Source organism: Colletotrichum destructivum, chromosome 5 (genome assembly GCF_034447905.1).
Source record: "Colletotrichum destructivum chromosome 5, complete sequence".
NCBI classification, from domain to species: Eukaryota; Fungi; Ascomycota; class Sordariomycetes; order Glomerellales; family Glomerellaceae; genus Colletotrichum; species Colletotrichum destructivum.
Window position 1 is genome coordinate 293,569 of NC_085900.1, and position 16,607 is coordinate 310,175.

General features: G+C 55.0%; 4 protein-coding genes across 4 annotated transcripts; 3 read left to right on the forward strand and 1 right to left on the reverse strand.

The window, feature by feature from the left end:
* Window positions 1-5,644: 5,644 nt before the first annotated feature.
* On the forward strand, window positions 5,645-6,358 carry CDEST_07674 (uncharacterized protein; the record flags this gene model as incomplete). The annotated part of the gene is made up of 2 exons (XM_062923833.1): window positions 5,645-5,704; window positions 5,978-6,358. The coding sequence occupies 2 exons, from the start codon at window positions 5,645-5,647 to the stop codon at window positions 6,356-6,358; spliced, it is 441 nt and encodes a 146-aa protein (XP_062779884.1).
* Window positions 6,359-9,225: 2,867 nt separating this feature from the next.
* CDEST_07675 (Putative AAA+ ATPase domain, ABC transporter type 1, transmembrane domain-containing protein) lies at window positions 9,226-14,324 on the forward strand (the record flags this gene model as incomplete). The annotated part of the gene is made up of 12 exons (XM_062923834.1): window positions 9,226-9,507; window positions 9,573-10,608; window positions 10,692-10,925; window positions 10,990-11,723; window positions 11,784-11,946; window positions 12,004-12,336; window positions 12,393-12,516; window positions 12,573-12,644; window positions 12,703-12,753; window positions 12,806-12,870; window positions 12,942-14,022; window positions 14,102-14,324. The coding sequence occupies 12 exons, from the start codon at window positions 9,226-9,228 to the stop codon at window positions 14,322-14,324; spliced, it is 4,398 nt and encodes a 1,465-aa protein (XP_062779885.1).
* Window positions 14,325-14,615: 291 nt separating this feature from the next.
* CDEST_07676 (Putative aminoglycoside phosphotransferase, protein kinase-like domain superfamily) lies at window positions 14,616-15,773 on the reverse strand (the record flags this gene model as incomplete). The annotated part of the gene is made up of 1 exon (XM_062923835.1): window positions 14,616-15,773. One exon carries the CDS (start codon window positions 15,771-15,773, stop codon window positions 14,616-14,618), a length of 1,158 nt encoding a protein of 385 aa, XP_062779886.1.
* Window positions 15,774-15,920: 147 nt separating this feature from the next.
* CDEST_07677 (uncharacterized protein) lies at window positions 15,921-16,593 on the forward strand (the record flags this gene model as incomplete). Its single annotated transcript, XM_062923836.1, has 3 exons — window positions 15,921-15,926; window positions 16,040-16,229; window positions 16,388-16,593. The coding sequence occupies 3 exons, from the start codon at window positions 15,921-15,923 to the stop codon at window positions 16,591-16,593; spliced, it is 402 nt and encodes a 133-aa protein (XP_062779887.1).
* Window positions 16,594-16,607: the final 14 nt, after the last annotated feature.

The following is a 16,607-nucleotide window of genomic DNA, read 5'->3' on the forward strand; positions in this document are numbered from 1 at the left end:
TGTTTCGGGGGGGGGAGTAGTTGCTACCGCCTCGGGGTGCTCGGTGAGTTTTGTTCGAAGAAGAGAGGTGATTGGAATGGATGAGGTAAGAAAGCTTGTCGAGGAGTGAGATTGGCGAGGAAAGCTCGTGAGGGAGGGAAGGGGAATATGACGAGGGGACGAGGGCGAGACGAGGACCTTTTATCAGTCTGGGTGTTGACTGGGACCGGACAAGGTAGGTATGAAGCAGACAAGGTACCTATCCGTATCCATAGGTAGGTAGGTATTGAGGTGGTAGAGGAGTGGCCCAGTCAATTTGCGTCCGTGTCAGTTCGTCCGCCGGGTGTGTCATGGTGGTACCGGCAAAAGACACGGTAGGTAGGTACGGTTGGGAGGAGCCGGGGGGTCTCCGAAGTCCACACTAGGTACTCAGGGTACCTAGGTAGGAATGAATGGGACGTCAGGCGAATGCTCTCGAGTCTGCTCTGCCGCCGTCCGTCAGTCAGTGTCTGTGGAGTGATCCGTGCTAAAGGAGCAGCAGCATGTGGTGTGTGTACTCCGTATGGTGCTTCATCTCCCCTTCCCGAGTCACAGTTCCCTCGAGGACGAACTCCCATTGGGTTAGCCTCGTTGGTTAGCCGTCCCCATATTGGAGCTCCTGCTAGCTCATGCTTAATAGGGCCGATAACTCTTGGACAGGCGTGGAGGCCGAGGGGGGAGGGGGAGGGGGTAGGGCGTGTTTGTGTGTGTTCCTTCCTTGGAGGACAGGGGGCTTCCCGACGAGTTGGGAAGGGGCCGCGGGGCGGGCAGGCCACGGGGAAGGAGACAGGAGGGTGGGAGGGAGGTGTGGGAGGACGAGAGAAACTTGGGGAGGGACTGCCCGCGCTAAGGCAGGAGGAGGGCAGCCAGGTACCTCCCCTCGACTTAAGGTAGACTCGGTACGCGGACGTCTTGTCTTCAACCAAGGGCTCAATGGAAGGAGACATTACTGTACTACAGTACTGTCCCTTTGGCAACCTTGAGAGGCGATGAGCCAGACTCAGTGCCCCGTTGCTTCATTTCCACGAAAATAAGAGCCTTTGGCAGAAGGGGAAGTGACGAGCACGTTGACTTTGGGTTGGAACATTCGACGGGAACCGACTGTCAAGTCAAATCAAGCGGGCGGGAAGGAAGGACCTTGGAACGGGAGATGGACTTTTGCTGCCACGACAGAGCGGAAGCAACACGATGCCCATCGGATGCAAACCAGAAGTGTGCAGGGAAACGCATAATTGGCACCTCGAGAGTGTTTGTGCATTAATCCACCCAATGACCGTGTGGGTCAGATCAGGTCAACTCAGGTCAACTGTGCAATCCAGGCTGATCTGGACTGAAGGCGGCCTGACCTAGACCGCGACGGGGGCGAAAGGGAAAGGAGCAGAACAGTATCCGTAGGAGGGATAGAGAGAGAGGAGGGGAAAAAAAGAAAGCCGCTAACAAGAAGACGACTTTAGCGGCCGATTGACTCGTCAATAGCGTGCGGTTGGCGGTGTCTGCCACTACGAGCGCTAAAACATTTGGAAGACCACAGCCAAAAACCAGACGGAAGTGGTTTCTAGCGGCCCTCCCTTCCCTGGGGAACTACAAACTGGGGACTCCAGTCCAGTGTCTTTGCCTCTAGCGGGGAGCATCCTTTCCATCCACCCCATTGCCTGAGTTGGAGAGCGCAGCCACCGCGCGCAGGTCACGAGTTCCCACGAAGAGAAAAAAATAGACGAAAGAAAAAAAAAAAGCTGGGGAAGATTCGCCGTTGTCTCGCCGTCGCGTGGCGTTTTGCGGGGCTAGTCCTTGTCTTTGGTCTCTTATTTTATGGCTGATGAATCGACACTAGGCCCGATCCAGACCCTTGACCGCTCCCGGTCGGCTCTGAAGGGCACGAGACTTGAACACTGACTGTGGTGCGTGTCGTGTCATCGAGCCCGATTTTTTCCTCTCTCTACTCGTCAGCACAATTTCTCGTGTTGGACTGTCGGACTGCCGATCCGGGTCCAGACTCGACCCTCGGCTCGGGAGTCGGCTTCGACGAAGACGGCGGGTGACTGTCAGAGCGGATGAACCGAACAGGTGAAGGTTGGGTTGTGTGGTTGTCTCTGTCTCTGACTATTCGGTTCAAGACACCAACCGTTTTTCGAGGCAATGCCTACCCACTGTGTAGACAAACTCTTTCGCGCGTGGCGACGCCCTGGTTGCCGGAAACGATGTCCCAGTAGAGATTACCTATCGGCATTTCCCTTGGAAATCCTAAAACGTGAAAAGGCCCCAGTATCGGGCCGGTCATGCTCGAGGTCATTCGATGTTTTTGAAGAGTCTTTCACGGCATCGCATTGGCGACAGGCGCAGCAATTAAGCGAAGCGCGCGCCGCCGCCGCAATCCGAAAGGGGAGGGCATGTCACTGCCAACGCCACTGACACTGTCACTGTGGTCTCAATCGCGTCCGTCTTGGCGCGTCGCCCATCTATCTCAGCCACACCATCGCTGACGCACAACACAGCAAATGCGGCGGGGGAGGGGACCAGCTGTCCGCCAAGACTGAACGTGCCGAGCTTGGCTCCGAGCTCATGCAGAAAACGCTGCAAACTAAGGCGCGTCCCTCTCCGGACTCCCCAGAGTCCAGGAATGTCATGCGACAAACTGCTTGGCTACTCACTGATCAATGATGTCTACGCCGCATGGAGCCCAAGGGGCTGGCCATGACATGGGCTGGCCAGGTAGGGCAGAAAGAAGGATGTGCAGAGCAATCAAAGCCAGAGGAAGATGGTGATGGAATACGCCCGTTTCAGGTCAAGCGCCCGGTTCAACAGTCACACCACATCTTTTTTTTATTTTGATCTTGCAGCATCTATCTTCGCCTATGGCGTTGTTCTGTGTGTGAGTGAGTGTGTGTGTGTGTGTGAGAGAGAGAGAGAGAGTGTGTGTACAGGTATTGTGTCTGTCTGTCGGTCACGATCGCTTCGCAGGGCCAATGTCAGAATTTTCAATAGCAAATTTTCAGAATTTTCAGTAATTTTCTTCCGAATCACCCCGATCCTTCCGCCCCTTGGGGGCCCGACGGTGGGGCTTCCAACTTCCCCGAGGGGTATTCTTTACCCGACGTGATTCCGTGGATTAGGCTCTCTTGTGGGTATAATCAAAGTATAGAGTATGGAGCAAGCGTACGGAGTCAGCTTTTCCCCTTTCCTGGAGTCCTGGAGAAGGGAAAGTGAAGGAGAAGAAAAATCATGGATTCATGGAGCTCAACTTGGGGAAAGCGCCATAGTAACGCCGAGAGGGAAAGCCCCGTGCCCCATAGACAGGGATGTGACTTCCCCGGCCACTTCTTCGTGGCTATCATTGGCCGGTGATGCCTCCCTTACAGGTCCAGCTTAGCCTGGTGGCTTCCCCCGATCCACCCGCACCCCCCAAGTGTCCATAACACGCCCCCCCATTGCCCCTCTCTCTCCTCCTGTCAGGTCACTTGCACTTCGCATTCTGGCAAGCATTCTTGGTAAGGAATTGGCAATGTCTTGCCATGACTTGCTCGCAGCCTTCCACGTCGGCACTTTTTTTTTTCTTCACTTTTTTCTTTGGAGAAAGAGGGGGTTGAGCCCGAGTCCAATGCCTGGCGCGTCTGCAACAAATCTCGTGACGCTACGGTTTATCAGTTGGATAGCCAGGTGGCATGCTGGACCTCAAACTGCGGCTGCGGCTGATCAGAGACATCACGACGATGTTGGCTTATATTGTCTGACTGAGACGGAGTGAGCTAGCTACGGATAGGTGCACCGCACGTAATCTTTTTCTTCGTCTTCAGCTACACTCTCTGGCGAATCCTCTCCTCCACCTATCATCCGACTAGTGTTTTGTAAATAACAGATACATACCTAACCATCCGCCCTTATTGATTGATCACAGGCCTCTCAGGCGCCGACTTCCACCGTAGTTGTCGGTCGGTATGGCTCCTTAGTCCTTACCCCGACCTCGATCCTTGTCCCGGGGACTTGACGGTTGATGCTCTCCCGCCACCCACATGAGCCGGCCGCCGAGGCGAAGTCAGCGGTGGTCTCCCGTCCGCATGCTGCAGCCACTTTGTCGACGCTGGCTTGTCGTCTCTTGGCTCTCGACTAACCCATCTTCAGCCGTCTACGCCTACAAACGACTCGCTTGGGCGACCAGACGCGAAGCTATTCGGGCCATTCGACCTCGCCGGGAACCGCTAGATCTGCCACTTCTCTGAGCCTAACTATTACCCGAACGGCATGCGCCGGATGCAGCCCCGTTCCATCCCATCCCATCCCATCCCATCCCATCCCATCTCACCATCCCGCACTTTCTGCCCTCCTCCCCCGACTTGTCCAGCTTCCCCCGAAATACCCCATCATCTCTCCTTCAATCCCCCGGCCCCGGCGCCCTAATGGGACAATGCTCGGTGGTACTCCATGCGCTAACTGCCTCCAGACAGTTGCCTCTAGACGCATCACTCAAGTGTGCAAATTGGCCGAGTTCCAGTCCGGAGTGGATCTGACTCAAATGCGCCCCCAACCGCTTTCTCTCCACACAACCACCGCCACCACCATGGGGAAGAATCGGGGGGCTCTTCAACAGCCTCTTGATGCGGGTATCCAAACTTGACGAACCGTAACCCAGATACGCGCTTACTCGTCCGATTCCGGGGACTCTCGGAGTGCTGCGCTCACTTTTGGTGCCGTCTCCGTCCCATCCGTAGACAACACATGTCGCCTCGTACCACCTCGGCGCCTGACTCAGTATGCGCGGCTGTTAACGGACCTAAACAGTATCCCCCCACCAGTCTGGCAGTCACCCACCGGGCCACCGAACACCAAAGCGCGCCCAGTTGACAGGCTTCCAGCCGAGTCTTCCCCGGCGCCTGTCGCCTGTGGGTGCTTTCCGAGCCATCCTGGTCGGTCCTCCGTACCAGGTGCTTACTCTTACCTGTCACGGCTGTGATATCGGCCCGTCTTTGATGACGGCCCCATCCCACCATGCCCGAAACCACGACTGTGGGCGATTGGCCTTGCTTTTTGCCTTCTGCATCGTTTGTTCGTTTCGGAGTTCGGCCGAGTTTGCTTTTGGGGTCGATTTCCCCGGCCTTCACCTATCGCCCTGACGTTCCTCTCCAGGTCTCCTCTTTGTTCTTCCCCATGGGCAACTATGGTAAAACGACCGCGTTTTCGCCGGCCGCCTGATCTCTGACGCATCATCTCGTTTACAGTCTCGCGCAAGTTGGTGTGCGAACAGGCTTTGAACCCGTATAACCGGTAACCCGACAGCCCGTCACCGCATGACCAGTCACTCACTCACTCCACGGGGTCTCCGGACACGGGCGCGCAGTCGGTCTCCACCCGGAAGGATTGTCTTTTGGGCGTCTTCCAGACTTTACTCCCCACTGCGGGGAGGCCATCATTAAACAGTGAAACACCCCCTGTCGTCCTCTGTGGAACACTCCAAGGCAGAAGGAAAAGAAAGCAAAAGATGAATGAAAATCTAGTTCCGAACTTCTCGCTGCAAACTGTGGAACATGACACGATTTTAATCACGTGGTGGTGTCTCGTCCCGGCCCTGTATTCCAAGTTTGCCCACTGTTCTTTTTTTTTTTTTTTCCTTTCCCGCACGGAACCGCAACACAACATGAAGTGCATAGGCTTCAAGCCCGGCGACCAGGCAGGGTGTCCCAAAACCGCGGGACACGTGAGTCGCAGGTAATGTGTGGCGACGTCGCATTGTTTTCTTCTTCGCCCATTCCAAATGTCCATCGACACGGATGCCAAAGCTAACGATCGGTAGGTGGCGACCATGGTAGATGAGCCGAACCACCGGATTCTAGCGTTGTAGTCAGGTGAAGCTTGGCCAGGCCCGAGCCCGACCCCTGTCCGGCTACGCCGCCAACGAACGAGCCTCGGAAGTCGTCGTCGCCACGCCATTTCTGTCACTGATCTGTTTGCCAACGGAATTGCCGACTAGCAACTGCCACGGATCTCGACTCGACGGCCGGCTCCGGACTCGGGTTCCACCTCGCTTGAATACGGCTACGATATTCTGAAGTCGCCTCCCATGCATCCCGGCGGTTCACCATCCGATGCACAACAATTCGCATTCTCTGCTTGCGGGGTCGAGCTTCTTTGTCATGATGACTGGCCCAATCTTGAGACACCGCAGATCCGGGGAAGCCCGCCACCAAATCGCCGTAACGTGCGAACGCGCCAAGAGGCGCCGCCCAGTTCGGCAGGGGAGCAGAGCGATCAAGCTATTGAGCGATCAAGCCAATCCGAACCAAAGTGGCTTGTCACCTGCCAACGGGAAGCGAAGGATCAGCCACCCGACTCTTCCTCCAGCCTCCAATGACCGTGCTTCTGGGCGCAAGTGTTTCTCGCATTCATGGGGCTACACTACAATACTCTACTCATTTGGTGTTGATGCACAGACCTACATGTTGTGCCTGGTTCAACTACTAGACACAGTTGGCCTCAAGATGACAATTTGTCACGCTTACTATCCGTATTCAGGCCACATTGCCCAACCACCTCGTCGATCCATACAAAGAAGTAGGTTGCTATGGTTGCGTACGAGTGCTCGCGCCGGTGATCAAGCTTCAAATGGAAACACTAGCCTGGAGACTCGCTCTTTGTCTGGTCACCCGACTAACAAACACGCTTCTTTGATGTTAGTTGTCTGGCAAAGTGCGGGTTTGCCATTTGTGCCAAGGGTGGGGGGTTCTCCTCGAACAGTCAAAGCGGCGCAAAAATGGCCTGCTTCTGAGGAGGGGTTTGCGCGTATTGTACATGAATATATGGTAGGTTCCCGATTGAGTTGATTCGCTCTGGGGCTGCAACGATTCTAAGTGCTTGGTGTGTCGGGCCAGTGATTCTGGATCTCATCGATGGCTCTTTGTAATGCCTATACAAAGTAGACTAGCTGCAGCTTGAGGAGCGAGCTTTTTGGTTGAGGCCTGAGCCTAGCTTAGCTAGCCTGGTTCAAAATGTCGGTACTTGTTGGTAAAGTTGGCGAAGTGCATGTTTGTGAGCTTTGGTATCGGGGAGGAAAAACAAGCTTGTTCCGGCTTCCTGGTCAATGACCATGTTTGAGTGTCACAATTCAGTGGTTGAAAAGCATGAACAATAGCAGGTAATGTCTCCCCAGTGTCATTGGACATGGAGAAACGAGGGAACGTGAACAGACCAAGAGGCACGTCAGCCACAGTTGCAAAACGAACAAACCGTGGGTTTGCCTGTGTCAATGGGCTGCAGCATAAGCCAGGGTTCCCGTCGAAAACGCGATGCCGCCTTAGCGGTACGCAGTTTTATAAATCAGCTCGAGACAGTGTGTGGAACCTCTTGTGCAACCGCTACGTGCGATCTCGTGAGGGTGGAGCCCAGCATTCGAAAAACCCTTTGCTCAGGCAATGTACAATGCGGGTTCGCCAGCACACAGGCCGTGTTGTCATACCCTGACGTCTGATTATACAGGACGGTCTTATTTGGACTACCTTCAAGACACTATGGCGCATTGGCGCATAATACTAGATAACTAGATAAGATGGGGCTGCGAGTGTGCCAAGAGGTTGCGGGGGAGCCGGTGTGCTGTTGACTTCGTGTCCCATGTTTTACAACTCTCCCGTGGCGGTCTACTATTCTTTCCAGATGGTTTCGTTAGGCAGAGGCAATGCGATATCTTACCTCAGCTAAGTCGGACCTCGAATGGGTGATGGGCATAGCATGGAGATCATAGGGAGAACCAAGCATTCGCCGCAGCAGTGTCGAAAGGGGGCAACATGAGGTGTATGCACTTTCTTTCAGAGTTAATTGAATGGGCATGGGTGCTGTCAAAAATAACTTGAGTCCGGGGCGGATAGATGGGGTTTGTCTGGGATGTACCCTTCATCGCATTCGTCCCCAACGTCATCAGGACAGAATAAAAACCATGGGCCAATTTGCCCGGAGATTTACTCGCACCTCAGGACTCGATCGCCGCAACAGTCAGGGGGGCCATCACCGAGAGCGAGCTAGACTTTGCGAGGACGTGTCCCTTTTGGGTACGTCGTTTTGTTCTATCATGGTGAGCTGTTTTTAATTCGAGTGCAACAAGGCTCCAATGCCCTTGACGCATGCGCCCAAAGGTAGGCAAGGTGCGTCTTGTGTTGTTAACGGCGAAGCCTTGATGGCAGGCCCCTGCGTAACCTTGCGCCCGAGTCGGCGGTCAGGAATCGGTCCCTTTTTCTCCCATTTCTTCGGACGTAGAAGATTGCCGTTACAGACAGGTCATGGCTCGGAGGGTTCTTTTTGCAGCATTGGAATACGCAGGAATCGGTGCGACCACGTCCGGGAGTGTTAACGGAGGCCGGTTTCTGCCGACGGCGCCACATAGCTAACCGGGCGCCGCAGACCCAGTGGGGGCTCCCGGTGCGGGGCCGCCTCCGTTGAGGCCTCGACACCCGGTGAGATGAAGCTGCTCAACTTTGGGCATCCTCCGAACCTTTACAACGGCTACGGAAACGGGCTTGTTTGGGGTCTAGACTCCGCTGGCATGCAACTGGCAATCCGACTCATCATTTAGGATTCTGAACCTTTTGGCAAAACGTGTGCCGGGGGCTTCGAAGGGGGAAAGTCACCGATGTGATCATAACCCTCTAACTGATGCCCCCGAAGTTATTGCGTGCGTTGATGGGTTGCGTTGTCGACGCTGACGCGCATGCTGGCGTCGTCAGCGATCGGGCCGTGGCGACGACGCACTTGCGGATGTTGCTAGTGAGAAGGAAGAGAAGTGCGAGGAGGACAGGGATGGGGTTGATCTCTTCTTCTCTCCTTCAGCCTCTCCTTACCCATTTTGTACCATTTTTCTAATCAGGATTCTATGTCAACATCGGCATCATGACCGCTTACACGGTTTGTTGGCCTGTTCCTTGCCATCGCTCCAATGGTTTCCTAAACAGGCAATACTTTCCCCATCCTCCACCATCGTCGGATGGATGCCGAGCCCCAGTAGCAAAAAACAATGAATAAAAAAACTTGCTTACGTGGACTGCAGACTCTCGGTGCAATAGGACGCCCAATCAACCGGATTCCGATAGTCAACGACCTGCCCTACGAAGCGTAGCGCGGCTGATAATGACGCCGGCTTACCCATCCACCCCTGCGGCCCCCTAATAGACCACTGCGTATGCCGTTTTGCGAGACGGCAGTGCTGTTTGAGGCTTCATATGCTGCCTCATCCGCATGTCAGCGAGAGGAAAACTCACAACATTCATCCAGTTCTACGGCTATAATACTGCGAGAAGAATGGCAAGCAACGCCGTCTGCCCGCCGGGCAGCGACAACCAATTTGGGCCGCGTGTAGACTTCGGCTGCCGTCATTTTGACTTTACCCTCCTATTCGAGGATGTCATCTTCCATGTGCTCCCTTCGGCGGTGTTCTTGTTTCTGGTACCGTTTCGGGTTTACTCACTCTGGCGCGCGCCGGTGAAGTTGGCAACTTACAGGCTTGCGTTGTGGAAATTGGTACAAACCTCAGAATCTCGTCCGCCGGGATGTTGGCCATGGAAGCTCACTTACACCGGTTTCAGGGTCCATTGACCGTGTTGGCGGCACTTCACTTGGCGTTGCTCATCGTACAAACCAAGACACCAGCTCTTCGCACAGATGTATCCCTCGCAGCAGGAGTCCTCAACTTCATCGCCGTCCTCGCAGCGACATTCCACTCCTACCTCGAAGACCAACACTCCATTCGCCCATCAGACCTTCTCATACTCTACTTCTCTGCCTCTGTATTTCTCTCCTTACCCCGTCTGAGAACCTTGTGGCTGGTCTCCTCCGCCGGCGCGCCAAAGGTGCTATGGACCGTCATCCTCGCCCTCACGACCCTTATAGTTCCCCTCGAATCCGTCAGCAAGAGGAAGTTCCTGCGGCCCCCGTACGAAACTCTCACAAAGGAGGAAGAGACAGGCTTCTGGGGCCGCAGCTTTTTCACGTGGCTCCTCCCCTTCTTCCGCTTAGGTTACTCGCGTATAATCCATATCCGGGACATTCCGGACGTCGACGCCGACCTCACGGGCGAAGTGGCCGGAGAGAAACTGGAGAGGGCTTGGGCGAGGCGGAAGGGCCGCAAACACCACGCACTGTTCCGGGCGAACTGCGCGGCGTACCGCGGGACCCTCATCCTCGGCGTCGTCACGCGCCTCTGCCTCACCGCCTTCACTTTCTGCCAACCCTTCCTCATCACGGCGACCGTAAGGTTCATGCAGACGCCCAAGACGCCCCAGTCGGAGAGATACGGTCAGGCGCTGGTCGGCGCGTGCCTGCTCACGTATCTCGGCCTCGCCGTCTCCCGCGCGGCCTTCTCGAGGCAGCAGCACCGCTTCACGACCATGGTCCGGGCGGGGCTGACGTCCGTGGTGTTCAGGCAGACCGTCTCGCTGAGGGCGGATGACCTTAAGGACAACGCGGCCGTGACGCTGATGGGCACCGACATCGAGCGCATCGTGACCACTTTTGTTAATCTTCATCAAGTGTGGGCTGCTGTTCTCGAGGTCGGCATTGCCATTTTCCTCCTCCAACGCCAGGTAGCGGCGGCATCCGTTGTCCCCGTCGTTATTTCAATCGGTACGTCAACCGTACAGATGTTCCCCCCTTTCTTTTCTTTTCCTTCTTGGGAAATGTATCCATAGCTAACACAACAGCCCAAGTCTGCGCTCTCGGCGTCATCCCCATCTCCAAGACCATCGGGAAAGCCCAGACGGTCTGGATCGAGTGCCTCCAAAAGCGGGTGGCTGTCACCGCTTCCATGCTTGGTGACATGAAGGCGATCAAGATGCTGGGTCTGCCGGACGTGCTGTCCACCGTCATCACTGAGCTGCGACGCATCGAACTGAGCGGCTCAGAAAAGTTCCGGAAGCTGCTCCTTGCCCAGATCCTTGTTTGTAAGTCACGACATGACCCTCCGGTTTAGCCGCGCAGCTAGCTACGTGACTGACGATTGAGCAGCTGTCTTCCCCATCGAACTCGCCCCGTTCGCGACGTTCGTTATCTATAGCATCATCGCCGTCACCACCAAGGAACAGACCCTGACAACCACCAGCGCCTTCACGGCTCTGTCTCTCATCAATCTTTTGACGGAGCCGCTGCTCATGTTCTGTCAGGTTGTTCCCAGCATTGTTCAGGGCCTTGCCTGCTTCAAGCGCATCGAGGAATTTTGCCTGAAGGATTCGGGCGTGAAATCAGGCGAGATTATCCATTCGGGCTCGGAAATCGACGTCTCTGCCAAAAGCGGCGTCGAGCTTGAGTCTCAACATTTGCAGCTCAAATCAGGAGACGCACTTGTTGTCTTCCATGGCGCCAAGATTTCATGGTCCCCAGACTCTGATTTGGTCTTCAAGAACCTTACCCTGACCATCAAACGCGGAACCACCATGATCACTGGCCCTGTTGGGAGCGGAAAGTCTTGCCTCCTTGAGAGTATACTTGGCGAGACCTCGATTGGCGCCGGGACCAGAACATTCACGGCCCACAGTGCCGCCTACTGCCCGCAGACGCCTTGGATGATGAACAACACCATCCGGCACAACATCACCGGCGGCTTAGAGCACGAACCAAAGTGGCTTGAGCAGGTACTCTGGTTGTGCTCCCTGACGGAAGACATCAAGAACATGCCCGAAGGTGACTTGTACAATGTTGGAACCAACGGAGTCGGGTTGAGTGGAGGCCAGCGACAACGTATTGTAAGTTTTGTAAAGCCTTCCTCCTATCCCCATGGAGTCGGTTGACTTACGTTGCGAAAGGCTTTAGCTCGTGCCGTGTACTCCAGACATCGGGTTCTCATCCTCGATGACATCTTCAGCGGGCTCGACTCGAAGAGCGTCAGCCAGATTTCGGCTCGCCTTTTCGGCATTGACGGCCACTTTCACCGGAGTGGCCTCTCGGTGGTGCTGGCCACCCACACTCGTAAGTCCACTTTTGAAAGTGTTTTCCATCGTTTCATCAACTGAGACACACACACAGGTGTTTTACTTCACCACGCAGACGAAGTGGTCGTTCTTAACGGCGGCGAGGTAACAAGCCAGGGCCCATACACGCAAGTTCTCACCGAGTCGTCCAGCATCGTTACCAAAGCAGAAACGGAAAGTGAAGACGTCAGTGGCGAAGCAGATGTAGCAGTCGATGAGCTAGTGAAGCCCATGCATGTGCAAACTTCATTGGACTCTGAGGAAGGCCGCCTGCGCCAGAACGGATCCTGGTCCGTTTACAAGTACTACTTCGAGCGTGCTGGGTGGGTTGTAATTTCACTGTTTATACTCTCCAGTTTTACGGAAGCGTTCTGCAGCGGTTTCACAAGTAGGTATCTTCGTGGTCTATTAATCATCTCGCTCATTTGCTAACCCGTAATCCAGCCATCTGGTTCCAGTGGTGGGTGGAAGCCAACGAGAAACGACCAAACGATAACCTCGGCAAGTACCTCGGGGTTTACGCCCTCTTGTTTACTGTGACGTGTATTGCGATGTGCGTTGAATGTTGGTGAGTCTTCATTGTCAAATCTATCTTGGGATAAGACACAAAATTGAACGGCGTAGGTTGCTCTTCATCCGCATCATCAGCTCAACGGCCCTAGGCCTGCATGCCGACCTTTTACGAACCAGTCTGAGGTAGAATTAACTGGATTATCGGGTGGTGTTATATGCTTGCTGATGATTCAAATCGTAGGGCGCCCTTGAGCTTCTTTCAGTCGACGGACACTGGCTCTATTACCAACAGGTACGTCTGCAGTCTTCACCTCATGGACACAGAAGCTAACGGCAGCACGCAGATTCAGCCAGGATTTGAACCTCGTTGACACGACCCTGCCCTCGAATGCTATCAATTTCGTGTCGAGTACGTGGTTCGCCTCTCAGATCCTTTGTCTTGACTCCAGATCACCGCCGCTTACACTTGATACTTTACAGATGCCTGCGCATGCATTGTCAGGCTAGTCATACTCTGCGTCATGGGAAAATACCTGGCCACCTCGGTCCCTCTGCTCGTAGGAGTGCTATTCTTCGTACAGCGATACTACCTCCGCACATCCCGCCAAGTGCGTCTCCTCGACATCGAGGCCAAGGCGCCCATTTACACGCACTTCCTCGAGAGCCTCAAGGGCGTGACCACCATCCGCGCCTACAAGTGGCAGGGCGGATTCAAGGACCGCAACACGGAGCTGCTGAACACGTCCCAGAAGCCGCACTACGTGCTCGCATGCATCCAGATGTGGCTGGCCCTCGTTCTGGACCTAGTCGTCGGCGTCCTGGCGCTCATCATCGTCGCCATGGCGACGTCCCTGATCGATACCTTCTCCCCAGGGGCGGTGGGCGTCGCAATGGTGCTGGTGCTGGGGTTCAACACCAGCCTGGCGATGACGATCAAGAACTGGACCGCGCTGGAGACGTCCATCGGGGCCGTGGCCAGGGTGAGGGAGTTTGCGGAGACGACGCCGTCGGAGGTGCGAGATCTCGGCGATGCCGGCGTTCCCCCGTCCGGGTGGCCGCTAAGGGGCGGCATCACGTTCGAAAACACCACCGCCAGGTACACGGAAGACGGTGAGGGCACTCTCAAGGGCCTATCCCTCTCCATCTCCCCGGGCCAAAAGGTCGCCGTGTGCGGGCCGTCCGGTAGCGGCAAGACGTCCCTCGTCCTCTCCCTGCTGCAGATGATCGAGGTGACCGACGGCAAGGTGCTCGTCGACGACGTCGACCTCGCCGACCTGGGAAGGGCGGAAGTGCGCTCGCGAATCAACGTCATCCCGCAGGAGCCCTTCTTCATGCCGGGCACCGTCCGCTTCAACCTAGACCCCCACTCCCGCGCGAGCGACGAAGATCTTGGGGCGGCGCTGGACAAGGTCGGCCTCCTGGGGAAGATCGGCATGGTGGGCGGGCTGGACGGCGACCTGAACGCCGACGGCTTCTCGGTGGGCGAAAGGCAGCTGCTGGCTCTGACGAGAGCGTTGATTTCCAAGAGCCAGATCCTGATTCTAGACGAGGCTACAAGCAGGTATGTATGATGGTGTTCCCCGTCTTGATAATTTCGCTGCGTCCGAGTGAGATCCATTGGCTGATGCACTGTCTTCCAGCGTTGATCAGGATACGGAGGCCAAGATGCAGAGCATCGTTGAGAGCGAGTTCTCCCAGCAGACCGTCATCGCCGTCATCCATAGGCTGAGGTACATTGAGCAGTATGACAAGGTGCTGCTCCTTAAGCGAGGGGAGGTTGTGAGGTGGGGTTCGCCAAAAGAACTTCTCGAGGTGGACACGGAGTTCAAAGAGTTTGCGGAGGCTATTCAGATTTCGCACTGATGGCTGACTGCGTTGGATTATATGTCCCCTGCATGTGTCAAAAGCTCTTCTGTGTCACGAATTAGATTGTTATTTTAAGCAAAAAGGAAGAAACTTGCGTTAGCGAACTTGTTGAAAGTGATAGAAAAGAAGCTCTACAAGTAGCTGGAACAGACAGCCTTGGAGAAATACCATGGAGCCGCACGTAATAGAGACAAGTGTCAAGAGTTTGATGATCATGGTGGTACAGATAGCAGGACCGCTATGCTTGGGCGTTCAGGGAACCCTGAAGCATACCATGACTTCTTCATCTCAAACATGGCCTAATTCCCTCAGAACCTCTAGCTCAAGATTTTCGTTGTCTCCTTTTGTGAAGTTGACAGGAGCCTTGATATCAGGCTTACGAACCCAGCCGCGACGAATATCCAGAGATGGCTCTATGCTGTGAGCCGCCACCCACTTCTCCTGGAACCGGACGCCGACGTTCCTTGTCATACTTCTCCTTTTCGACTGATTAATGACCCGAAGGGCTTGTATCAACTTTGAATGGCACTGGTTCTGAGGCAACAGGCGAGAGGCCCGCTTTTTGAATAAGGAATACCAGCTGAGCGAAAGATTGGAGAGGCCGAGGACGTTGTCTTTGAGCCCGTATTCGTAGGCAAAGGGGTAAAAGCCCGCCATCTCCCAGTCGACAATGGCGGCCAGATCGTAGCGTGGGCTCACCCTCTCTGCTAAGCGCGGTCTGACGAGGATGTTGCGTGGCTCGAGGTCGTTGTGGCAGAAGACGACGTGGCGCTTGAGGTCGTCGAGGTCTGCGTTTGTCAACTCGACCCGGCCGATGTCTGCAAACGCCGATTCGAGTATGACACCACCCCCATCGGCCTCCCGAAGAGTACAGTTGCGTGAAATTGGTTCGCTTTCTTGGAGGATTCCTCTTAGGAAATGCTTGATTTCAGGGAAATATCCGCGCCGCGGGCCGCCGATTGGCGCATTGCCGGGTTGCGTGCCAGCTTCATGGATATCGTGGTCTATCATCTGAAGCTTCTCCATGGCAGAAGCCACGGAATCCACTAAGTGCATCTGATCGTCTGGACCAAGAGTGTCCCATACCTCCTTAAGTGGAATGGTTCCTGTGAAGTACTCCGACACGGCGTACTCAACCCGTCTCCCGTCCTCGGTCGTCGTGGTACCAACAACCACGACGTGAGGGACGAGATCGGGTATTTGAACTTGCGCGAGCTTCTGAATGGCCGCTATCTGGTGCAAAATACGTCCTGACGAGGCTTCCAGCCGGACAAGAAGGTCCTTTGGATAACCGGGGAGAGCGGCGGTGTCGGGGTGGATGCTGAATGTGCATGTGTCGAACGTGTGGGAGATGATGTTGCAGTCGGCGGGCTTGACGTCAACGCCTGAGAAAATGGTTCCCAGGGTTTTCTCGTCCGGAAATAGATCACATTTTGCAGCCGACATGTCGAGAAAGGAAGTTGGTTGGCTTTAATGGAATGACTAAGTGAAGTAGAGTTCAGCTATAAAGCTTCAAGAAGAGAAAGAAGGAAGAGAGAATGAGGAGCAGCCCGCTGACATTTCAACAACAAGGTTCTCGTGACACGTAGAAACATGCAAGTTACACAGGCTTTCTCTCCGGACTTTGCCGACTTGTAAGACCATTGATCTTGGCCTATCTGTACCCGAGTACCTAGGCAGTCGAGGGTACATACCCAGATACCTGACCTGAGGCGCTTAAGCCCGCCGAGTATCGCTGCATCAAGGCTGAGGTCTTTTTCGACGAGTCCATCAACCGCAAGAAGTTCCCCGGCAGGCAGGGTATCTCGCTCTTCGACGCCCAGCACGTCGGCTTCGTGTCCCCCGAGTGCAGCGTCAAGCTTTTGCAGCAGTTCAACTTGGGTATTAGGGCTCCATACACCTGTACCTAGAGTACCATGCATAAACAGGTATCTCACATGACTGCATATGCATGTCTTACTGCCCAGCCTTCACATATGGCTAGCAACGGGCGTGTACAACGTTGTGGACATGTTTTCGGCGCTGCCCGCCCTCTTCCTTATCGACAAGGTCGACCGAAGCCCCCTCCCTCTGCGCCTCGTGCTTCATTGTCGGCGTCATCATCGGCGGCCTCGGCGGCTCCCTCCAGATGAACAAGTCCGCCGACTGGGCTGTCATCGCCTTTACCTATATCTACGACATCAACTTTACTTATTCGTTCGCACCCATCTGCCGGATTCCCCTTTCCGAGATCTTAAACTTGAATGATGTTGAGCACCGGACATGATTACGCCTGAGGAC